This window comes from Cetorhinus maximus, chromosome 28 (assembly GCF_964194155.1).
Source record: "Cetorhinus maximus chromosome 28, sCetMax3.hap1.1, whole genome shotgun sequence".
NCBI classification, from domain to species: Eukaryota; Metazoa; Chordata; class Chondrichthyes; order Lamniformes; family Cetorhinidae; genus Cetorhinus; species Cetorhinus maximus.
The window spans coordinates 23,946,610-23,971,932 of record NC_135906.1 but is presented as its reverse complement, the minus strand read 5'-3'; the positions used below and the strand labels follow the sequence as shown (position 1 = coordinate 23,971,932).

At 43.7% G+C, this 25,323-nt stretch overlaps 2 protein-coding genes across 2 annotated transcripts in view; both read right to left on the bottom strand.

Moving 5' to 3' along the window:
- Positions 1-25,323, bottom strand: part of LOC144668772 (uncharacterized) — a 219,612-nt gene that overhangs the window by 124,677 nt on the left and 69,612 nt on the right. The gene's annotated exons all lie outside the window — the stretch shown is intronic.
- On the bottom strand, positions 667-20,716 carry gcdhb (glutaryl-CoA dehydrogenase b). The gene is made up of 11 exons (XM_078531429.1): positions 20,383-20,716; positions 15,268-15,306; positions 14,863-15,006; positions 13,059-13,121; positions 12,676-12,846; positions 12,449-12,578; positions 9,340-9,556; positions 8,008-8,111; positions 6,295-6,420; positions 5,706-5,866; positions 667-2,890 (listed from the first exon to the last, which is right to left on the bottom strand). The coding sequence occupies exons 1-11, from the start codon at positions 20,480-20,482 to the stop codon at positions 2,817-2,819; spliced, it is 1,329 nt and encodes a 442-aa protein (XP_078387555.1). The 5' UTR covers positions 20,483-20,716; the 3' UTR covers positions 667-2,816.

The following is a 25,323-nucleotide window of genomic DNA, read 5'->3' as shown; positions in this document are numbered from 1 at the left end:
CAGCAGCACCTTTGAACAATAGTCTTTCGTTGACCTTCACAGTGTCACGTTGTGCATGGGAGGCCAGCTGAACCCCATGGAGTTCACATTGGTAGTCAGAATTATAGAGGAAAATACTCGCCAGGTTTGAACACCAGGGTTCTTTCTCTTCTATGTTCATCAGCTCACACCTTTTTCCTCCCATTCATTACAACAATCACCCCCAGCCCACGGAAGTCAAACAGTTCAAATGTCCACATGAATTTCTGATCTGTGCTGCCTGCTGCCAGCAGGCGAGATACCCAACTGCAAGTTATACTCGTTTATGAATTGAAGGAGAAGTAACTATAAGAGGTTATTTTCGGGGCGGAAATGGCTGGGGCCACGGAAACAAAACACAAACATAACACCAATAACACAGTGAACACACCATGTCTACATAGAGAACCCTCATTAATCACTTCTGCAAACCTCCACAAATTATCAAGAAGTAGTGTTTCTCGTTTTTTTGGGAGGGGCTGGGGGGAAAACAAAATAAAACTCAAACTGAAGTAACAAAATCCAAACATGCTAATCCACAGGTCTTATAGCAGCATGTGATAGCATGTTAAACTCACGCTGAAATGCACCATGCATTACAACATTTATAAAAGGACATTTACTTTAGAAACACACGCAAACAGCATATTATTTGTTAGGTTCTTATTTTACTAATAATGCTAACTTTACAAATAACATTTTTGTAAGTCAGTGTTGACAAGCTTCTTATAAAGGAAACTGGCACAGCACCATTTGCCATCCTACACCATATGTATAGTCAGCTTTCATTTTTAGTGGGAGGTGGGGGAGGGAATGCCAAATGAGAGAAGCACCTTAACTCCACAAGGACAGAAGTTTGGAGACAAACTATATAGCTTCTGCACATCTGAGAGAATCTCCCCAGGGCTTATACAGAGTGTCGGGCAGTTGACTGCAGAGGAACCTTACAGCAAGTTGTGGCCCACAAAATTTCTTGGTTAGGGTCAGCCACATAGCAGGGGGGATGGGGGCTTTTTTTTTGGTTGTATAAAACAAAATCCAAACATTGAACCCAAAGTGTCAACTCTCCAAGATGCAGGTCTTGTTAGTAGGGCAGTCATTCAGTTTTATTTCACATCCAGAAAACTTGCTTTTCTTTCGGTCTGACACAGCCAGAAATCTATTATGATGTTAAAAGAGTCTCCAAGGAAAGCCACTGTGAAATTCCCACAGGTAGTTTCTGTTTGGAATGTGTACCCTCTTATCTTTGTAGAGAGAGACACCCCACTTACCAAATTCCATAGAGTCAAGATTCAAGTACCTCTCCGGAAGCTCACTGGAGTTTAACCAACTCAACTCAGTGCCAAGAATTCCAGTCGCAAACCTACACCTTCATGTTCTAATACTGAACCTGTCTGGCTCAACAACAGCACTGTGGAGCACTGAAGACCAGACTGGTTTATTCATCAGAAAAGCTGATCCTGATTTACAAGATCGGATTCTGTAACTTTTAATAGGGTTTTGTTTGGGGGGCAGGGAGTGGGTAGTGTTATTGTGATGTTCCCTGCGCCACTCCCCCCGCCCCCCAACTCAAAACCGCCAGCTTTACTTACGGACTCTAAAAGCAGAGAACAATAGCCAATGGCAAACCAGGTTTGTTACATGGGATAACAGGGTTGCCTGGGGCAGAGGAAAGGGCCGGAATCATATTGGTCTCAATTCTTTGTGGAAACCAGGAAGTTGCAAAAAGTACTTATCATTTTATAAATGTTTGCATTGTTAGGAGTGCTATGGTAAACAGCAAATAGCTTGTGGTTGAGGGCATACCTTTGTGTAGCTTTAAGGCACAGATGAAGAGGCACGAATGAGAATATTTTAGCTCCTGGCTGATATAATGTGAAACCTTCCTCAGACCAGCTAAGTTCAGATACTCTGGGAGATGTTACACATAAATACATAACATTCTGCACAAGTAAAGCTTAAAATGCATTAATTCAAGTTATTGAGTTTCAATAAAAAAAGGGTCCAGACTGAAGTAAAGGATAAGGCAAGGAAAAGATTTTGAAAAACTCTTGAATGGAAAATAGGAATTTTTTTTAAAGAATTGCCCATTTAAATTTTGTTCTCTCACCTCTCATCATTGGAATTGTCAGTTCAGAAGCAAAAATAGAACAAATTTGTTTCAAACTAAACACTTGAAGCCGATGAGGATATAAAGCAATGGGAAGAGGACGTGGCAGTGAGATTAGTTCTTAATTGCTCTAGCAAAGATCTAAGACAAATGATGGACCTAATGGCTGCCTTCTGCATAGTATCCTACTATGACTATTATCCCCCAACCCCTTGTATCCGTGCTGCACCATTAATAGAAGTTGCCATAAATTCACTGTTAAAATGCAACTTAAATTGGCAAAAAAGTTGAGATGAGATTTGTTTTTAAAAATGAGGAGAGTTATGATCTGGAATGCACTGCCCGAAAGGGTGGTGGAAGCAGGTTCTGTAGTAACTTTCAAAAGATACTTGGATAAACGTTTGAAAAAGGGAAAAAAATTAACAGGGCTATGACGAAAGAGCAGGGAGCGGGATTAGTTGAATAGCTCTTTCAAAAATCGGGCACAGGCACGATGGGCCGAACAGCCTCCCTCTGCTGTATGATTCTATAATTAGGAAAACAAGGAGTTTTGAAAGCTGAGGAACCTCAGTACTCAAGAGGCCAAGTTATTCAAAACGCTGGTTGAGCCATGGACTGATGTGGAATTTGGTTTAAAGCAAACTAACTATAAATTGACAAAGTGCTGATTTTCAGAAGGCAACTGGGACTATTTCTGTACGGTGAAAGATTGCAGGCCTGTGATAGCTTTGCCAAGGATCAATGCATGGATATCATGGGTACCTGAGGAAGGAAATAATAAAGCAGCAAACATTAGTTTTAAGTAGATTGCAGACATTTCAAAAACATTCAACAGTCCCTTCCATCCTTTATTAAAGGATGCTCTCCTCAACAGTCATTTAACTTGCCATCCGTGTACACATTAAATTTTTTAAATGTGAGTGTCTGCCATAGGGAGTAGTGCTAGGCCGCTCGAAGTTAAAGAAGTTAAAGCTGTAGAAAACTCATCCAGTTGGTAAATGGGGAACAACGGATGTGTGACTTATGGGGCCACCAATGGGTATCATGTTGCTCAGTGGCACTACTCCCACAAACTTAACAACCATAACTCTTTCCCCATTTTGCCTTTCACGGTCACTTTAGTTTCAAAATGAATTTTATTTTGGTCACCAAGAAATAAGGGAGACTTGGTAATGTTAGAGCAAAACCAGGAGATTAATCCCTGTTGTCGGGGGCTTGAGATGGAAGTAAAGACTAGATGCAATGTTTCCCAACATTACAGCAATGAAAGGCATGTTATAAATGCTTGTTCTATTTCCTTTTTCTTCTCTGGCCTTTCTGTTCAGAAAGGCGATGCCTAAGAGATGAAGAGGGATAAGGTATTCCAGGAAAGGGCGAATCTGGAATTATTACCTTCAATAAGTTCAAATATAAACTCAGAAGCAGAAACCAAGAGTTGCTCTTCACAAAGCTTGATCAACATGTGAAAATCTAATTCCAGACGGAATAATGTAACCAAAAGCTCTGAACCATGTTGCAGTGATGGCGAGAGAGGAAATGCAGGGCCTTTCGGGATGGATTAAGATGGGCTGAATGGCCCTCCTCCTTATGTAATTATCATATAATTGCAGTGAAAGCAATAATAATCTCAACCCATAATGGTGAATGCAAGAAATAAGTGAGGCTGTTGGGCTGCACAGCAATTTTCTGTCGGGGAAAAAAATACACAATGCATATCTATAACACATCATATGGCATGCAGTCACACCTGTAACTGTAGATTTCTATCACCATGAATGCTATGCCCGTACCTACAAGTATTACCATACAGTCACCCAAAGGAAATTCACCTGTGTGTCTAGACGACACCATAGGAGATCCACTCACAAGGGGAAAGGGAGGAAAGGGATACAGAGGAGGCAAGTGTCTGGGCCAGCTATTGTTGAGCTTTTTTGATACGCTGCTCCACCATTTCTGAGCCAGTACCCTGTCTGCTGCTGTGCATTGGGTCAAATGACCCAAAGTGAAGACAGGTGCTAGGACATGCCTCCCATTTTGCATGGTTTAAATAGGCAGAGAAGCCATCTCAAGATTTCTCTGGCCTACGGCACTGTAATGGGAACGGGGCAGAATAAAAACTCCTTTGTGACAAAGGTGAAGCTTTAAATCTTAAACCTTTGCTTCTGTTGGTCTGACGCCGAGACCCTATCAAAGAAAAGCAAAGTTGGCTGTGTTGGTTCAAGCTAAATAATTCTACTTAACAGTGACTTGGTAGTATAGAACTTATTGCTGAAAAGAGAGACATGTCGCTGAAGCTTTTCATTTTGCACTCATCGGGACAAATACAAGAATGCCAAATTTCAAATGATCGCAACAAACTGTGAAATGGCCTTATTGGAGGTATGGGCATAGCATTCATGTGTCTGGTGATAGAAATCTACAGCTACAGGTGTGACTGCATGCCATATGATGTGTTATAGATATGCATTGTGGTTTTTTTTCCCCCCGATAGCAAATTGCTGTGCAGCCCAACAGCCTCACTTATTTCTTGCATTCACCATTATGGGTTGAAATTACTATTGCTATCACTGCAATTATACGATAATTACAGAAGGAGGGGGGCCATTCAGCCCATCTTAATCCATCCCGAAAGGCCCTGCATTTCCTCTCTCACCATCGCTGCAACATGGTTCAGAGTTTTTGTTTCTATTATCCTATCTGGAATTACATTTCACAAAGATTGATCAAAATATGTGAAGAGCAACTCTTGGTTATTGCTTCCAAATGTATATTTGAACCTTGTCCCCATCTCTCACAGTTGAATGTAATAATTCCAGATTCACCCTTTCACAAAAAGCTTCAGCAACATATCTCTCTTTTCAGCAATTCTACTTAAGCTCAGCCCCACAAGGCATGTTCCCATTTAGTGGTGAATGGCTTGTAGGTGATTTCTTGTCACTCACAGCTCAAATTTTCACGCCTCAGGTGCCTTTTTATTCAAAATTACAGCAAGTGCAGAAATTCCTCAAAGTTGGCACAGGATGTCACGCTGCGCCAAGTTAAAAGTCGTTCATTGGGAGAGAAGGATGCCAATGAGCCATTTCAACCTGGAGCTAGTGGAGTGAGAGTCAGGCTGCATAAAACCTCCTAGCTCGAGAATCATCCTGGCTGAAAACCGCAACAAACTGGGTAGAGAACAACATAGAAGGAAGAGGAACAGAAGGTTATTCAGCCCCTTGAGCCTGTTCCACCATTCAATTGAATCATGGCTGCACCGTACCTTAACTCATTCAACCCTAATCTAACAAAAATTTTATTACTCTCAGTTTTGAAATTTTCTATCGACCCCAGCCTCAAGAGATTTTTGGGGGACAGAGTTCCAGATTTCCACTACCCTGCGTCTGAGGAAGTGCTTCCTTACATTACTCTGGAATGGTCTAGCCCTAATTTTAAAGTTACATCCCCCCCCAACCTTGTTGTGGTCTCTCCCACCAGAGGAAATATTTCTCTTGGTCCACACTATCAAATCTTTTAATCATCTGATACAACAGCTGGGGGAAGCTTAGAAATCTGTCTGGATCGTGGTAAAGTTTCTCACCTTCATAAGTGTTTACAGATTCCAGATTCATGACGTGCCGGATTATGTGGTATTCATCACAAATCCCATTTCCGCCCAGTATGTCACGTGCTTGCCTGGCAATATCCAGAGCCTTGCCACAAGAATTTCGTTTCAGCATAGAGATCATTTCAGGAGCAGCCCTGCAAATATTTTTTTTCAAAAAAAAAGGGAAAACCATTACTTCCAACATCCTACTGGATTGGGTTCTGTTCTTGCATACTGTGATACAGAATTCCTCCTCCTACTTCAGGCACCATGCCCTAAGAGGGCATTGGTGACCATGGACTTCCATTGGATTGGTCCACGATTATACTTGGCAAAGTACTGCCGTGGTTTGCTGTTGCCTTCTGCAGTATGGCTGACCAGGAAACACTCCCGCTCTTACCACCTGCCATCAGGCATATTGGAAGGATTTACATAATCAACCTGTTTGGCCACATTATGAACATGGACATCAAGTTCTGAAGTGGGACTTGAACCCAGAGCTTCTGACCCAGAGGTAGGAATGCCACCCACTGCACCACACATCTCTCTTGACACAGAGTTAGGAGTTTTAATTGATACGCACTTATCTTCCTCCTTTAATCGCCCCAGCTGGATGCAGGCATGAAGACCCAATGTGATCTCCGTCATCATGTCTGCCATTTTCTTCTGGATGAGTTGGTTTCTAGCGATGGGGACCCCAAACTGAATCCTGCAACAAGATTTGAGTCAAGACATGGTAAAGAAAGGTACTTTTGAGAATAACGCAAGGGAGAAATCCACCTCAGCTGATGTTCTCCTGAATGAAGGGTGGAAGAGAGAACATCCACTCAAGGCAAATAAAATCACTTACTTTCCTACTGGGAAGCCTATTTCCCAATTACAGCGAGCCTTAAAAATTCTACACTCCTCGGTCTCCGCACAAATCAATTGAGATTGATGGATGCATATCATGGGATTTCTTAACTTTGGCTTTGCATCCACTTTCACAGGGTAAATGCAATGTTTCCCGAACACGACGAATGAAGCACTCCATACTAAGAAAATGGAAGCTCTCCCTCACTCTCACTCTCTGGTTGGGTTTGGAGACTTGTATCTCTGCATGCATCAGACCCGACCAAAACAAGAGCATATCCAGCCAGGAAGGTAGGCAGATTGCACGATTATTGTTCCCTGGCATGGCTGCTCAATAACAGACCAATCAGATGGCTGCAAGAACAGGCTGTGTTAACTCTTTTCCATCTTCCACAAGAAGTGCCAAGCCTTTGTGCAGAGTGGAGACAAAACGTTAGGAAGTCAATTAAAGTTGTATTCCAGGCTCCACCAGTGGCTGAGTACCAACAGTAGAGCCGTAAAGCAAACTGAATGCTTGCCTGCCTTTGGCTTACAAGCAAACCCCAAATAGCTGAGTCATTTCGACCAGGAAGGGTCCAGGTTTGATGTGTCTGTGTAGTAGGTGATTTTAGCCCAGGCAGTGTCATGTTGGTTTGAAGTTGAGACCCCACCAAAGAAAAACAAGGTTGACTGCGTCAGGCCAAAGTAAAAAAAATCTACTTAATAGTCACTTGGTAATACAGAGCTTGAATCTTTCTGAAAAGAGAGACATTTTGCCGAAGTTTTTCATCTTGTACTCATCAGGATAAATACAAGAATGCCAAATTTCAAACGATCACAACAAATCTTTGTGATAATTTGAAATATGATATTCTTGCATTTGTCCTGATGAGTGCAAGATGAAAAACTTCAGCAACATGTTTTTCATTTCAGCAATTCCACTTAAAGCTCTACAAGGCATGTTCCCGTTTCATGGTGAATGGATTGCAGGTGATTTCTTGTCACTCACAGCTCAACGTTTTCATGCCTCTGGTGACTTTCTATTCAAAATTACAGCAAGCGCAGAAATTCCTCAAAGTTGGCACTACAGGTACTGCAGATGGCCCTTGGGAGGACTGGCACTCCCAGTCGCTATTGCGTGCTATGGATGCTGGTTAAGGGCAGGATTGGAGTCAGCTGTGACGACCACTGTAGTCAGCCTGCTGACCATTCGCATCAAGGTTCACAAATACTAGCCATTGGATAACCAATGCCTATGGAAATTAGCCCAGTGGGGCAGGAGCCAAAGGGAAGGTTTGTCTTGCTATCAGACTGTGGGCATTGCCACTCCTAGGCAAAGCAGAGACTGGTGGGTCCCCCCCCAGCAACTTGCTCAAACACCTGCAGCCAACAGGTGGTGGAATTTAACAGAAAACTATTTTAATCTAAACTATTGCAACTGTTGATAGTCACATTCCCCCATTACCTGTCCAAAGCATACTGCCTGGCCGTTTCCAAACAAAACTCTGCCGCTCCCAGGGCTCCCCAAGCAATTCCGTACCGAGCATTGTTCAGACATCCAAAAGGACCCTGGGTCAGAGGAAAGAGTAAGAGCACACGAGCATTAGGACATTTACAAAACATATTTGAGAACCCTGGGGTACCTAACAGAAGTGGAGTCTGAGACATTTGAAATCCATAGGGCTGGAAAGAGGGAAATTGCAAGTCGTAATTCTTGCCCCCATGGTGACATTTGAAAAGGTAAAAGAAAGAGCAAGCTGGTATTTCTGTAGGGTCTTTCATGACCTCAGGCCATCCCAGTGCTTAACAGCAACAAGGACTTTCTGAAGCATGGTCACTGTGGTAATGTAGGGAATATGCAGACAATTTGCATACAGCAAGCTCTCACAAACAGCAATTTGACAATGACTACTTTATTTCGGGGTTAGGGGAGGAATAAATATTGACCAGGACATTGGGGAGAAAATGCCCTGCACTACTTTGAAATAGAGCCTTAGGATCTTTACACGTCCACTTGAGAGAGCAGACAGGGGCCTTGGTTTAATGTTTCATCCAGAAGAAAGCACCTCCAAACAAGTTTCTAGCAGGATGCTGGACTTGAAATTGTTCTCGAAGCAGAGTCCATTGTTACTAGGGAAGGAACCCTGTTCCATAGCAGGATACAGTGTTTATAGGGGTTTTTAACCCTTTCTGCTAGGTTTTGAGAAAATGGCACCATACCCACCATGTCCCTTTCTCCATAGTTAGCATCAGCTCACCCACCACAGTGTCCTGACTGAGTAATCCAGACTTTGGACTCATGCAAGGATGACGTGAGGGGGGGGTCTCTGCTTGAAATGGGTCAATTTTCAGCTGGCAACTTTGACTTATAGTGGGTCAAAAGTGAAGCCAGCAAATGGGAAGGCAACGCACGAGAGAAAGAGGGTGGGGCGGTGACGCCAGCTATAACGGGAACAATGCAGGATGAGTCCCTTATATCAACTGCAGTCCATATTGAAACACAATGTACTGATAATGAGTACACACTGTTCTTTTTGGGTCATTCTGCTAATTCCAATATGAACGAAGCTAATTTTTTTTAAAACAAGGACGTTCAGCGTCTGAATCTACCCAGTTTTAAGAGAAAACAATTGAAAGAAGATGTACAACGGCCAATAGATCACCCCTTTTTCTCATGCCATTTCTGGCTCTATCGGACTGTAACCTCTCTTTAAAGGCCGTGAGCAACCAGACAGGTTCAATTCCTTTTATGTCCTTTTTTTCCTAAAAAGATGACTGCGCTGTGGTACAAACTTACTGAGAGGCCCACTGCCCCGGGCAGGAGGTTTTCTGCTGGCACTTCCACGTCCTCCATCAGGATCATCCCCGTCAAAGAGGCTCGCAGCGAGAATTTCCCTTCGATTTTCGGCGCCGCCAGTCCCTTCATTCCCTTCTCCAGAATAAAACCCCGCACCTTCCCGTCGTCGCACTTAGCCCAGACCACAAAGACATCGGCCGCCGGCGAGTTCGTAATCCTAGCCGCAGGATCAGTTCAGCATTACTCAGAAAGAAAAGAATTAGTGTCGTGACATTACAAGGCGATCTCTCCCCTTCTCCCGGAGACCTCACTGAGCAAATGAATCACCCACCAGAAAGGTCCAGCTTCAATCGGAAGGCTGTGCCACCAATGGTTCGCAGCCAGAGCGGGGTTTAGGGCTATAAGTGACCCCAGAGATCGCAGGCAAGGAAAAAGCCTACATTGCTGGTCCTGATCACTGTTAAGACTGGATGTACTCGAGTGTTAGTGGATTAGACTCCCACATGAACAATGCATTAAGAACGTTCATTTGTTATAATGTCTTTCACAACCTCAGGACCCCTCAAAGCACTTCACAGCCAGTGAAGTACTTTGAAATCTAGTGACTGCTGTGATGTAGGAAATGCAGCAGCTGACTTGAACACAGCAAGCTCCCGTAAACGGCAATGTGGAAAATTGAGCAGGTATTTCAGTGACGTTCGTGGAGGGATAAATATTGGCCAGAAGAACTCTTCTGTCGTTCTCAGGATAGTGCATTGGGATCTTTCTTGTTCAGCTCAGAAGGCAGACAGGACAAAAGACTGCATCTCTGACAGTGCTGCACTGAAGTGTCAATTGAGATCATTGATCTATTGGCAGAGCGCGTGACCAAGAAAGCAACATTCCTCCAAAACTGCAAGTGATATCACACCACATGGAGCATCTAATCTGGTTAAACAATTAAAAATTAAATTCAAAAGTGGTAAAATACTACAGACAGCATCTTGCAAGCCCATGACTTCTACCATTTAAAATGAGAAGGGCGGCAGATGGATGGGAACACCACCGCCTGGAAGTTCCCCTCCAAGCCACTCACCATCCTGACTTGGAAATATATCGGCCGTTTCTTCACTGTCGCTGGGTCAAAATCCTGGAACTCCCTCCCTAACAGCACTGTGGGTGTACCGACACAGCATGAACTGCAGCGGCTCAAGAAGGCAGCTCACCCACCACCTTCTCATGGGCAACGAAGGATGGGCAATAGAAATGCTGGCTTAGTCAGCAATGCCCACATACCATGAAAGAATTTTTAAAAAAGGATGCTGGGAATCTGAAATAAAAACAAAGTGCTGGAAAAAGCAGGTCTGACAGCATCTGTGGAGAGAGACAGAGTTAACTTTGAGTCAAATATTACTCTTCAGAGGAAGAAACATTAACTCGGTTTCTCTCTCTCTCTCCCCATCGATGCTGCCAGACCTGCTGAGTATTTCCTGCACTTAGAATTTAATTTTAAGTAAAAGCAAACTCACAAAATAGTTAAGAAAGGAATATTACACCACTCCCCAGATTGGCTCCACACAGCTTCCAAGTTACTGATTTTCAGTCAGGTTCTCAAAGGCTGAATATGGGCAAACAGGAATATGTTTTCTCACCGCCAATGGTTAAATTCAGTTCTTTTCTCCTTTCCTTGCCTGTTTGAAGGCGCCATCACCCAGAATTCCGCCCTTCCACTCCCCTCACAAGGGACCATTAACTGCACTTTAATTCTGTTGCTGGCTATCTGAGAGCAAAAGCATCACAGCCAGCCCAGTCCTATCCTTACCCAACATTCAGGAAGGTGGCTCAGTAGCTAGTGCTCCTGCCTCTGAGGCAGAAGCTCCAGGTTCAAATCCCGCTCCAGGATTAGTGGGCACGGTTCAAACAGGCTTCCAGCACTTCCCCACTATTCCCCTTTGGGGAATCAAGTTGTGTGTGAAGATGTGAAATAAATAAACCCAATGTACAGACACAATTTCCAGCGGAGGTTACTGATTAGTGATCAGATTACCTGACAAAGCCATAGCCCGAGGCCAGCTAACTCGCAAATCCAGCATTGAGCCTGGAACTTTTCTATCTGTATGACTTAACAAACAGTGAGCCAGAACACAGGAAGGAACTTATTCCTCCTGTAACCCATTGTACAGGAGAAAATATTTAACAAAAAAAAAATGGTTTCATGATATGCAGTGAAAATATCTGATTTACAAGAACACACTTAACAATCGACTCCACAGTAAATGAGCAGAATCGGCAGATCATAACTAATAACTTTCTCTCTTAAATCACAAGTTTGACTTTGGTCAAGTGTTTCAGAACGTTGCTGCTAAAATTGGCCCTACCGGATATTTTACTATACCTATTGGGCAATTAGAGTTCAAACTTTTAGCTCTGATGAAGAGTCACATGGACTCGAAACATTAACTGTTTTTCTCTCTACAGATGCTGTTAGACTTGCTGAGTTTTTCCCAGCGTTTTCTGTTTTTGTTTCAAATTTCCAGCATCCACAGTATTTTGCTTTTATCTTAAGAGTTCAAACTTTATCCAGTCCAAGAGCACGATCAAATCATTCAGCACGTCATGAAGTCCATTGTGCCTGTGTTGGTTCTTTGGTAGAACTTATCAATTAATCCCACTCCCCTACTTCTCTGCAATTCTTTTCCATTTCAAGTATTTATACAATTCCCTTTGAAAAGTTACTATTGAATCTGCTTCTACCACCCTCTCAGATAGCTCATAACAACTCACTGTCGTTTCTGCTACTTTTGCCTGTTAAATCTGCCAGTGGATCCTGTTTGACTTTATCTACTCTGTTAACCATCTTCCTTATTTTGAACATGTATCAAATTTCTCGGGTTTCTCTGCTCTAAGAAGAACACCACTAGCTTCTCCATTGTGCCCACTTAACTGAAGCCCCTGATGCCTGGTACTGTTCTAGGAAGTCTCCTCTGCACACTTTCCAAGGCCTTGACATCCTTCCTAAAGTGTGGTGCCTAGAATGAACGCAGTACTGCAGCTGGACCTAACCCATGTTAAAGGTTTAGCATAACATACTGGCTGGATAATCCCCTTAAGGAGTCCCTTGTGTACATACCAAGTCTTTGATCCATTTAGTGTGTAGGTGTTGCTGCTTGGGTTGAATCTTGCCCTGGTTTCCATACCTGAAGGGTCACTTCCATGATTTGGTTCTGTTAGACCGAAGCAGCCCAGCAGTTCCCCTTTGGCTGCGAGGACACAAGAGTGGAAACACAAGACGGGTGATCACCTTGCAGCAAGTTACAGCAAAGCTGCTGGATGTAGGAGACAGACTTGGTCACTGACCTAGTTTTGGGAGGTACTTTAGCTTCTGTGCTTCCGTACCGTAGGCAGCAATCGGATGCATCACCAGCGAGGACTGGACGCTCATTACCGACCGGTAGCTGCTGTCCACTCGCTCTACTTCCCGTGCAATCAGTCCATAAGATACGTACGTGGTTCCAGCGCACCCGTAGCCTGGAAGCATAGAATCTGTACTGTTTAGACATCCAATTCCTTTGCTGAAAGGAGCAGAATTGTAACAGGACAAACTGCTTTCAAACAAAGAGAGAAACAAGCAGCAAAACACAAGAGGAAGAAGCCACATGAATATAACTTTTTTAGTGGTCCATTAGCTTTATATCGTTTTAAAGATTGTGCAAGGAAAGTATGTCTGAAGAGTGTGTTACCTTTAATTGTTGATCCCAATACACCCAATTCTCCCATCTCCTGTATGATCTCACGATGAAACACTGGAAAGATTTAAAGCATTATCACAGAAATTGTTATAGCACAGAAAGGCCATTCGGCCCGTTGCGTATGTAGAAACTAGACCAGAAAATAAGAAAAACTCATTTGGATGCAAACTAAATGTAAATAAATAGAATACTAGACAAACTATAAGTATCTTTCACCTGACAGAATACCGCTCAGCCTAGTGAGTAAGGACATCACCTGGTAGATCATCTGATTCAATCCCAGTCTATGTTGAATTAGCTGATCGCAGTGGGTGTTACAATTGGTCTCAGCTTCTCAAAAGTGGGCAATGGTGACAGGATCAGGGACTGACCCTTCCAAACCTCCAGATTCCACAAATTTCAAACAGCAAGAAAGAAATATATACAGATGTCCCACCAATTCCCCTGTGCTCACTGACCTACACTGGTTCCCAGTGAAGCAAAGCTTAGATTTCAAGTTCTCATCCTCACATCAAAATCCTTTTGCGGTCTCGCACCTCCCTCTCCGTAACCTTCCTACGGACACAGACCTCTGTGTGCCTCCAAATCCTGCATCATTTTTAAAATTTAATTCTTTTGTGGGACGTGGGCATCACCAGAAAGGCTAGCATTTATTGCCCTTGAACTGAACATTTCAGTTAAGAGTCAACCACATTGCTGTGGGTCTGGAGTCACATGTAGGCCAGACCAGGTAAGGATGGCAGATTTCACTGCCTAAAGGGCATTAGTGAACCAGACGGGTTTTTAAAAAATACTCAATGATAGTTTCATGGTCACCATTACGGACATCACACACACTAGCTTTTCAATTCCAGCTTTATTAATTGAATTTAAATTCCAGTTGCTGTGGTGGGATTTGAGCCTGTGTCCCCAGAGCATTAGCCTAGGCCTCTAGATTACTAGTCCAATGCCCTGATTTACTGTGCTCCGCCAATTGAAGCTGTGCCTTCAACTGCCTAGGCCCTAAGCTCTAGAATTCCCTCCCTAAACCTCATCATCTCTCCATTTCTCTCCTCCTTTAAAAAGGCGTTGATTAAAACTGACCTCTTTGAACAAGTCACCCATCCTATTATTTCCTTCTTCAGATTTCATGTCAATTTTTTGTCTGATTAAGCTCCTGTGGAGCACTTTGGCAAGTTTTACTACATTAAAAGGCATCGTATAAATTCAAGTTGCTCATTATACGACAGAGGGCTTGTGGTGCAATGGTTAGCACCCCTGCCTTGGAGCCAGAAGCTCCAGGTTCACGTCCCACTCCAGGACTTAGATGGCCAGGAGAGGTGCATTCATAATGTGCAAATCTTTCCAACAGGTGGCAAGAGCGGGAGAGATTCCTGGTCAGCCATATGATAGAAACAAAATTGGAGCCTCTACTATCTCTATCCATAGCTCTATGCTACAACATGCATGTAAAATTGTTGTGTTGAGGCAGCAACTTCAGACTTCTGGGATGGGATGGGGCGGGGGCTAGTTGGATAGATGGCCGGTGTGGACCAGATTGGTGCCATCCGCATGGGGTTCGATCCCTGTTCTGGGTGGGGTGGATTTGGGAGCAGCCCTCCTCACCCTGGAGATCGTGGGGCTTCAGACAGAGAACTCAAGAAGAAAAAAATTGAGTTACTGGGGCTTTGGGAGTGGGGTTGCTAGACTTTGTGAAGTGCTGCGTCTGAAATATACAAGATGAATACTTTGGGTGCACGTGACACAAAGGAATAACCTAACACAAATAAATCAATAGCCTGGTCAAATTCCGTACCTTCATTTCGGTTTGCCATGAGAATCCTTGGCATCAGCTTTGATTGGCAATATGCACGGAAAGTGTCTCTGATCAGAATTTCTTCCTCAGTCAGCTGGCTCTCCAGATTCAAGGGATCACGCCAATCGAACTGGACCTTAGCCGCTGTGGAAAGAGAGTCAACTTAAAAAAAAAATCCAAACAAACCTTGTGACTTGGGCTGGACATTAACACAGGGGTTAATTCCCTGCCTGAATGCTATTTTTATCTGCACCATGTTAATTATCCTTAACCCATTTAAGCAGCTGCTCAAGTTAAATGGAAATGCAACGTTCTGAAAAATAGATTGCAGAAAAAAAACTAAACTGCAAAGTCCCCAAAAGAATGTCAATGCAGCGCAATGAAATATTAAGTCACACAACTTACGTTTTGAAATTTTCTGCTCTTCAAATTTTTCATCTTTCTCTGTAAAGAGGGATAAAAGAGCGGTTTCAATAATGTCTGTCCCTGAATGGTTAGGAATTCTTAACCTTTATAATAGCTAGGTAGATCAGTGCTCTTCTTTGACTATCTTGGTGAAGCTAGAAGTTTTGCAGAATTTGCCTTGGGATTCCATTGTGATATAAATGCCCTTTCTTGCATACTTTGTTCTTGGGATGTGGGCTTCGCTGACTGGGCCGGCACTTATTGCCGATCCCTAAATGCCCTTGAGAAGGTGGTGGTTAGCTGCCTTCTTGAACCACTGCAGTCCATGTGGTGTAGGTAAACCCACAGTCCTGTTAGGGAGGGAGTTCCAGCATTTTGACCCAGCAACAGTCAAGGAACAGCGATATATTTCCAAATCAGGATGGTGAGTGACCTGGAGAGGAACTTGCAGGTGACGGTGTTCCCATGTATCTGCTGCCCTTGTCCTTCTAGATGGTAGTGGTCATGGGTTTGGAAGGTGCCATCCAAGGAGCCTTGGTGAATTCCTGCAGTGCATCTTGTAGATGGTACACACTGCTGCTACTGTGATTCGGTGATGAAGGGAGTGAATGTTTGTGGATGTGGTGCCAATCAAGTGGGCTGCTTTGTCCTGGACAGTGTCAAGCTTCTAGAGTGTCGTGGAAGCTGCACTCGTCCAGGCAAGTGGGGAGTATTCCATCACACTCCTGACCTGTGCCTTGTAGATGGTGGACAGGCTTTGGGGAGCCAGGAGGTGAGTTAGTCATTGCATGATTCCTAGCCTCTGACCTGTCCTTGTAGTCACAATATTTATATGGCTAGTCCAGTTCAGTTTCTGGTCAATGGTAACCCCCACCCCCAGGATGTTGATAGTGAGGTAATGCCATTGAATGTCATGGGGCATTAGTTAGATTCTCTCTAACCCACAGAGAGAATAGGGATGAGAGAATGAGATGGTCATTGCCTGGCACTTGTGTGGCATGAATGTTACTTGCCACTTGTCAGCCCAAGCCTGGATATTGTCCAGGTCTTGCTGCATTTGGACATGGACTGCTTCAGTATCTGAGGAGTTGCGAATGGTGAACATTGCACAATCATCAGCAAACATCCCCACTTCTGACTTTATGATGGGTGGAAGGTCATTGATGAAGCAGCTGAAGATGGTTGGGCCGAGGACAATATCCTGAGGAACCCCTGCAGTGATGTTCTGGAGCTGAGATGACTGACCTCCAACAACCATAACCATCTTCCTTTGTGCTAAGTATGACTCCAACCAGTGGAGAGTTTCCCCCCAGCCCCGATTCCTATTGACTCCAGTTTTGCTGGGGCTCCTTGATGTCACACTCGGTCAAATATGGCCTTGACGTCAAGGGCAGTCACGCTCACATCGGGAGTTCAGCTCTTTTGTCCATGTTTGAACCAAGGCTGTAATGAGGTCAGGAACCCAAACTGCTTCCCATGTTAGGTACAACTATAAAGACAAGCTTTGCCAGCAAATGACAATGAATAGGTAAAATACTACTTATTGGCATCCTAAATATTAATAGAACACCCATAAACAATGGGCAAGTTCCAACAAGTTTGCTCCAATTAAATCATTTACGATTAACATCGACTGGCGCTATCCCCAATTTAGTTATCCGAGGAAGCTGAATAAACAGCTGAAACTTCTAAGAAGGCAACAGCCTTAAATCTTCCTGATGTTGATACTATCGGATTTCTCTGGCTCTGGGAATTTACTGGTGCTGGTGCAGGATGAACTGGTAACATTCAAATCAAATATAGTAAAGATCACAGATCAAACATGATCTAATTTAATTGAATGGTAGATCATTCTTGAGAGCTGAATGACCTGTTCCAATCAGGATGGTGCAACTTTAAAATCTTCATGTCCTACAAGACCACCACCACTGCCCAAGATGAACTTTCAATAAAAGTTTAAACAGTTGGATGACTCATTCACAAAATAGGTTTTTCTATATCCCAACCAATTAACTGAGCAGCAAAAAAAAGACAAATCGAAACAGAACTGGCGATTCTTTGTTACTGCTCTCGCTCCCACTTTAGATGACTAGAGACACTGCAATCTCACTGCATGGAGTTACTCCCTTTCACTGACCGACTTCCACGTGCATTGTCTATTTAATCGTCACTTTGAAATTGTCGGGGAATTAGAAATTCTTCCTTTCTGGATGGAAACTGGGTGGTGCCATGGATTAGAGGGTATCGAACTTTTGAAGTTCTCTATCCCAGAGAGCTGTGGATGCTCGGTCATTGGGTACGTTCAAGGTTCAGACTGATAGATTTTTGGACACTAAGGGAATCAAGGGATTGGGTGGAAAAGTGACGTTGAGGAAGATGATCAGCCATTATCCTGTTGACTGGAAGGACTGGCTTTTCCCATTTCTTGTCCCTGCACTTCATAGTTTATTATTAAAAGACATATTACCTTTCCTTATTCTGATTTCCCAATTAAATGACTTGACGTTGTTCTACCTTGAGCTGTATCTGACACTCATCTGCCTGTTCTGGTCACCTATTGATGTCACCTGCTTTTTTTTTTTGCAATGCCCACTCTTCTTTGCCCATGTACGTGAGGTCACCGCAATGTTGGTTGATCACCCTCTGCAGCAACCATCATTTTTGGATTTGGTGGGTGGTTTTGCAGCCGGATGCCCTTTTGCAATCCTCGTCACACAGTTCTGTACCAATTCCAGCCATGAATTTCTACCAATACAGTCTCCTGTAGAACATGACTCCCCACATCTTTCCAGAGTAAGAAACCTGTCCTCTTAACTCCTATTGGCCTTTCATCTCTGGGACTTGGTTCAAACCCAGCCAAGACTAATGGAGTAGAAGTCTCCTGGGTTTGTTAGTCCTATGCAAAACAAGTCTGGGCAGCCTCAGTCTAGTTCCAAGTGAATAAAAAGCCAATGGCACAAAACTGGCCGAGTCAAAGGGGCCACAAGCATAGCTGGTGTGAGACATGGAAAAATATCACCTGTGCCTAGTAGAATGACAGAATGGATAGGGATAGTTCATTCAGCCCATCAGACTTGTGCTAGTATCCGTGTTCACATGAGCCACCTAATATTCTTCTGCTTCAAGTCACTATCTATTATAACAGCATTTACGAATGCTGTTTCAACAATAGTTTGTGGCCGAGAATTCTTTGTTCTGACCACTGTGATTAAATCCCCTTTTTTGACTTCCCCTTTCATAATCTACTTTGTTCCCACCAATTGTTGTCTTACTCACTTAACAGTGAAAGAAATCTCTCTCGCTTTACAGTATAATAGCTCTTCAAAAACTTGAAGACTTTTTATATTTCTGCTTTTGTGGGATGTGGGTGTTACTGGCAAGGCCAGCATTTTTTGCCCATCCATAATTGCCCCTGAACTGAGTGGCTTGCGAGGCCATTTCAGAGGGCAGTTAAGGGTCAACCACATTGCTGCAGATCTGGAATCACCATCCTGACTTGGAAATATATCGGCCGTTCCTTCAGTGTCGCTGTGTCAAAATCCTGGAACTCCCTCCTTAACAGCACTGCGGGTGTACCTACACCATGTGGACTGCAGCGGTTCAAGAAGACAGCTCACCACCACCTTCTCAAGAGCAATTAGAGATGGGCAATAAATGCAAGCCATGCCAACAATCCTCACATCCCATGAGCGAATAAAAAAAGCACGTAGGCCAGACCAGGTCAGCAGATTTCCTTCCCCAAAGAACACTAGTGAACCGGATGGGTTTTTACAACAATCAATAACAGTTCCATGGTCACCGTTACTGAGGCTAGCTTTATAATTGCAGGTTTATTAATTGAATTCAAATTCCATCAGCTGCTGTGGTGGGATTTGAATCCATGTCCCCAGAGCATTAGCCTGGGCCTTTGGATTACTCGCTCTGTGACATTACGACTATGCCACCATCTCCCCTACCTCCATCAGGACACATCGTAACTTTCTCAATATGAGTTTGTTTTTTTAAAACACAGGCCTAACTTCTTAGCTTTCTCTATGTAACTCTAACACTTAATCCCTGGCAACATCCTAGTGAATCCACATTGTATAAAAACAATGTGCAATCATTAATAGGGTTCCCAAAACTGTAGTCAGGTTGTATGCAACACTCCATTTAAGGCCTACATTTTTGCACTGGTTCAATGTGTGACCTCCCTGCTTTTGTATTCTAGGCTTCCACATACAGAACCAAAGATTCGGTTTCTCGTTTTTAGTTGACCTATCAATGTATGCTGCCACTTTTACAGCTCACATGCCTGCAGACCAAATTAGAGCTTGACAGGGTAGGTATGGAGAGGCTGTTTCCCCTGTTTCAAGAATCCAGAACTAGAGGGCATAGTCTCAGGATAAGAGGTCGGCCATTTATGTTGGAAACGAGGAGGAATTTCTTCACTCCAAGGGTTGTGAACCTATGGAGTTCTCGACCCCAGAGAGCGGTGGATGCTCAGTCATCAAGGTGGAGACTGATAGATTTTTAGACACTAAGGGAATCAAGGGATCGGAAGGAAAAGTGAAGTTGAGGAAGATCAGCCATGATCCTACTGACTGGCAGTATGGGCTTTTCCCATTTCTTTTGTCCCTGCACTTCATAATTTATTATTAAAAGACATATTACCTTCCTCTATTCTGAGTTCCAAATTAAATGACTGAACCTTGTTCTACCTGGAGCTGTATCTGACACATCTGCTTTTTCTGGTCACCTATTGATGTCCACCTGCCTTTTTTAAAAAAAAAAATCCTCGATAGTTTTACATTACTGAGACTAGATTTATATTCCCGTTATTAATTCCTGCTGCTCTGTTGGAATTTGAACTCCTGCCCCCAGAGCAGTGGCCTCTGGATTACCAGTCCAGTGAATTCCCACTGCACCACCACCGTCTCCCACCATGGTAGGCAATGATAAAGAGAAATATCATTCCACTTTGGTCGAGGCCTTTCGGAGTTATATAACCCAGAAATACCGTCCTTCCCTCGCCCCCGAAAAGTTGCGCAACGAGATCTAAGAATAAGCGGCCTCACCTCTTTAACGAGGCGGCAACTATAAATAGGTGTGTGGTGACATTAAAAGGCCGTCTACCTCGGAAGGCTTTTGCCGTCCCCTGTGCCCTCAAGGAGCCGACGGCGACCGTGCGCCTGGCGGGGCTCAGGAGGCTCAGAGCCGCTTGCCTCAGGGCCATGGCCAGATCCAACAGGTCAGGTGTCCTCCGCCAGCACCTCCTCCGGTATCGAGGTTTCCCCGCACCGATCCTTTGGCACCCCAGCACCGGGAATTGTCCAATCAGGCAATAAAAGTCTTTACGAATGAGATTCTTCCCACAGGTGAGGGTGACAACCTGGCGATGGTGCAACAACCAGAAATTGATACAAAACTCGCTACAATGTGTTCCACCGAGACGTGACGTCACAATAGGTTGACTGGCAACCACTGTAACCAATCGCTGTCCGGACGTTCCGAACAAAACTGCCGGGAACCAATCAATGCCTTGGATTTGGAATCAGCCCCAGTTCTACAAAGGGAACGGGTGTAGGGTTAGGGTCTAATTGGTCAGTGACGGGGGCGTGAACATGAACTATCAGAAAATTATTTTTTATTACTGATTTGGGTTATAACGTTTAGGGGGGTTTTTTTTGTATAGCATCGGTCACCAACTCTTTATTTTCTTTGGAACACCGGTTTGCACGTTTTGAAATGCTTGCAATTAACAACTTGCATTTCAATTCTTTTAAAGTAGTAAAATGTCCCAAGAAGCGACTATCGAACACAATTTGACACCAATGCCACATTGTAAGGGATGACCAAAAGCTTGGTCAAAGAGGTAGCTTGCGAGGAGAAACCAGAAGTGGAGAGAGAGGCTTATGAAGTATATTCCAGAGTTCAGGATCTTAGCAGTTAAAAGGCAGAGTCGCCAATGGTGGAGTGATTTAAAATCTGGAATGGCCCAAAAAGCCAGAATTAGAGGAACATAGAGATGGCAGATAAAAGCAAAAAACTGCGGATGCTGGGAATCCAAAACAAAAATAAAAATATCTGGAAAAACTCAGCAGCTCTGGCAGCATCTGCGGAGAGGAGCACAGTTAACGTTTCGAGTCCGTATGACTCTTCAACAGAACTAAGTAAAAGTAGAAGAAAGGTGAAATATAAGATGGTTTAAGGTGGGAGGGTGGGACAAGTAGAGCTGGATAGAGGGCCAGTGATAGGTAGAGATAACCAAAAGATGTCACAGACAAAAGGACAAAGAGATGTTGAAGATGGTGATATTATCTCAGGAATGTGCTAATTAAGAGTAGAAAGCAGGACAAGCAAGGTACAGATAGCCCTAGTGGGGGTGGGGTGGGGAGAAGGGAAGGGATCGAAATAGCCTAAAGGTAGAGATAAAACAATGGATGGAAATACATTTAAAAATAATGGAAATAGGTGGGAAAAGAAAAATCTACATAAATTATTGGGAAAAAAGGGGGGGATCGGAAAGGGGGTGGGGATGAAGGAGAGAATTCATGATCTAAAATTGTTGAACTCAATATTCAGTCCGGAAGGCTGTAAAGTGCCTAGTCGGAAGATGAGGTGCTGTTCCTCCAGTTTCCGTTGAGCTTCACTGGAACAATGCAGCAGGCCAAGGACGGACATGTGGGCATGAGAGCAGGGTGGAGTGTTGAAATGGCAAGCGACAGGGAGGTCTGGCTAATGCTTGCGGACAGACCGAAGGTGTTCTGCAAAGCGGTCACCCAGTCTGCGTTTGGTCTCTCCAATGTAGAGGAAACCGCATTGGGAGCAATGAATGCAGTAGACTAAATTGAGGGAAGTGCAAGTGAAATGCTGCTTCACTTGAAAGGAGTGTTTGGGCCCTTGGACGGTGAGGAGAGGGGAAGTAAAGGGGCAGGTGTTGCACCTTCTGCGGTTGCATAGGACGGTACCATGGGGGGGGGCGTTGAGGTGTAGGGGGTGATGGAGGAGTGGACCAGGGTGTCCCGGAGGGAACGATCCCTGCGGAATGACGCTGGGGGGGGTGAAGGGTAGATGTATTTGGTGGTGGCATCATGCTGGAGTTGGCAGAAATGGCGGAGGATGATCCTTTGAATGCGGAGGCTGGTGGGGTGATAAGTGAGGACAAGGGGGACCCCCTTTAGTTCTGTTGAAGAGTCATACGGACTCAAAATGTTAACTGTGTTCCTCTCCGCAGATGCTGCCAGACCTGCTGAGTTTTTCCAGGCATTTTTATTTTTGTTTAAATTGCAGAGCCTTGTTAGGGCTGGGGGAGGTTACAGAGATGGGGAAGGCAAGGATAAGGTTAAAATAGAGATTTTGCTTAATTGCTGCCTCTGTTTATAAAGAAGGAAGCAAATGAAAACACCTTTCTGTTCATGTATGTAGTAATTATGGTTTTATTTAGTGTGTAATGCACCTTTAAGAATAATACTTGTTAAGGAAGATCACATGATCTGTAGTAACCAATAGGAGAGTAGTGCAGGCTACCTCAGAAGTCAGTGTAGAGATAGAGTTGGAGTTGAAAGCTATAGGTGTAGTTGTTGCTGCTGAGCATATTGTAAATAAACTTTATGTTTCCATCCAAGAAGTATCTGCAGATCAGCTCCATCACTAATTGTAGCAACTCAGCCACCCTTAAAACAATGGATGGGTGGTGAGAGGAGAAATTAGTGCTGTTTAAATTAACCCCCCTGCTGTCCTTAACAACATATTACCAAGTTTCTGATAGTTCTGAAAGTATTTTCATTACAGTGTTACAAACAAAGCACAAATTTATTTAACAAATGTAGTTACATAAATTTGTTGCACAATGATAATCGTTAAATGTTTTAGCAATTACAAATAGATTTTTTTATTTTTATAGGGGTTACAAACCATTTATTATTCCCTGGGATGGATAACCTGTAGATGAAAGTGGATGGGTGACAGTATCACAGGCCTCGCATATTGAGTTAAACATAGATAAATAGGAGCCAGGAGTAGGTCATTCGGCCCTTCAAGCCTACTCCGCCATTCAATATGATCATGGCTGATCCTCTTTCTCAAAGTCGTACTCCCACTCTCTCCCTATACCCCTTGATGCCTTTAGAGTCTAGAAATCTATTTCCTTCTTAAATATATTCAGTGACTTGGCCTTCACAGCCCTCTGTGTTAGAGAATTCCACAGGTTCACCACCCTCGGAGTGAAAAAATTTCTCCTCATCTCAGTCCTAAATGGCCTGTCCCATATCCTGAGACTGTGACCCCCTGTTCTAGATGCCCCACCCGCCACCCCCCCAGCCAGAGGAAACATCATCCCTGCATCCAGTCTGTCTAGCCCTGTCAGAATTTTATACGTTTCAATGAGATCTCTTCTCATTCTTCTAAACTCCAGTGAATACAGGGCCTAGTCGGCCCAATCTCTCCTCATACGACAATCCTGCTGTCCCAGGAATCAGTCTGGTGAACCTTCGCTGCACTCTCTCTATGGCAAGTATATCCTTTCTTAGGTAAGGAGATCAAAGCTGCACACTTGAACATTAGAAGTTGTTTCAAGGAAAAGTCTGGCTGCACTTTGGCAGAGAGCAAACCTGGGCCTTTCTCCAAGCTCTGAGGAGGTGAATCACCTGAACTTGATCTTTTTTGTTACCTGGTTTCTACCAAGATGGTGGTAGGAGTGCTGCAATTGGCCACAGTGCTCCCTGAACTAGGGAGAGAAAAAGTGCTCGTTCTTTTCTCCTCCTAATTTGCTAATCAACGACCACCCCTGTTGGGGTGGGTGGGGGGGGTGGGGGGGGGTGGTGTGTGTTGTAAGGACATGATTGTCCTGTTACAATCAGGTGGGGGGGGAATGAGCTGGCTCCCCTTTTTTCCTCAACTCCCTTGGTTAGACACAACAAAGGTTTGTTTAAAACTCTTTCCCCGTGGATATTTTTTCCCAATCCATATGTATTCACTTGCTAATAAGGAGCCAATCAAACCAGGTTTCCTTGAGTCAAAGAAAGAGTAAGTTTTATTGGTTACTAAAGCCCGAGGGAAAATAATAAATGATGCAATATACACACACACACACACACAAAACGGAAATAAGAAAGTTGAGTACAAATAAAAGTTAAAAAGAATATACAAATCAGTCCTTGGCTTGTCCATGAGGTATCGATGGTGGTATGTTGCAGCCATGAGTTAGGTGAATTTGTAGAACTCTGGAGCTAACTGCACAGTCCACTGGAAACACTTATTGGCTTGGTTCAGTTTTGTACTCTGCTGAAGATGACACCCTGTTACAACACATCTCCAGTGAGAGAGAGAGAGAGGTCCTGCTTCTTTTCCAGCAGTGTTCTTAGAAGGCAGTCATGTTTCTTCTCTGCCAGAACTAAAACACTGGTCTTCAGCCAGTTTTAACTCATTTCTCTGTCTAAGGTAAATAGGCATGGCTTGCATCCAAAGTCCAATTTGCTTTCATCTCAGAAACCTTTTGACACATTCTAAGATATAGATCAACAGGAGATGGATTTTGGATGTCTAATTGGGTTTCCCTTCTCTTCACAGTCCAGCCTTTTGCATTTTTCATGCCCTCCTTTCAAAAGTCTCTGTTTGAAGTAGGCCTTGACATCTCCTCAGGTGTGAAATTCCATGTCCTTTAAGAACAGGTCTGACAGTATAAACCCCATAGGAATTTTCCAGAAAGTGGTCACTTCACAGTATCACCATCTTTTGATCAGTGTCCTTTCTTGTATTTTTAAAAAAAACACAGGCCTTCTTTAAACAGTTCAATATGTTCGTAGTGAAATTGTTGGTGGTAAGTCGCTCACACTCCAACATCGGGTCCATTTTTGTGACAGTGAACCATGTGAATATGATCTTTTGGGTTCAGTACAGGAGGAATATCCGAAACCCGAACAGCCATAATCCAGTGAGCAGGTTATCACCTTCAGGAAATATCTAAGTATGTGTGTCACACTTCAAAACACGTTAAAGAAGGCGAAGGAAGGAATGCAAGTCATTTTATGTTGGTCATTGCCTGCTGGGTTCAAAGAAACTTCCTCAGCAGCAGAA

Excerpts from the sequence above, each read along its gene's own strand:
- gcdhb (XM_078531429.1), bottom strand. The coding sequence starts at position 20,482 with ATGGCCCTGAGGCAAGCGGCTCTGAGCCTCCTGAGCCCCGCCAGGCGC. Across the intron at positions 13,122-14,862 it reads CATGGCAAACCGAAATGAAG|TGTTTCATCGTGAGATCATA; the intron begins GTACGGAATTTG and ends AAATCTTTCCAG. Across the intron at positions 8,112-9,339 it reads CCGGGGCAGTGGGCCTCTCA|GGTCCTTTTGGATGTCTGAA; the intron begins GTAAGTTTGTAC and ends CCTCTGACCCAG.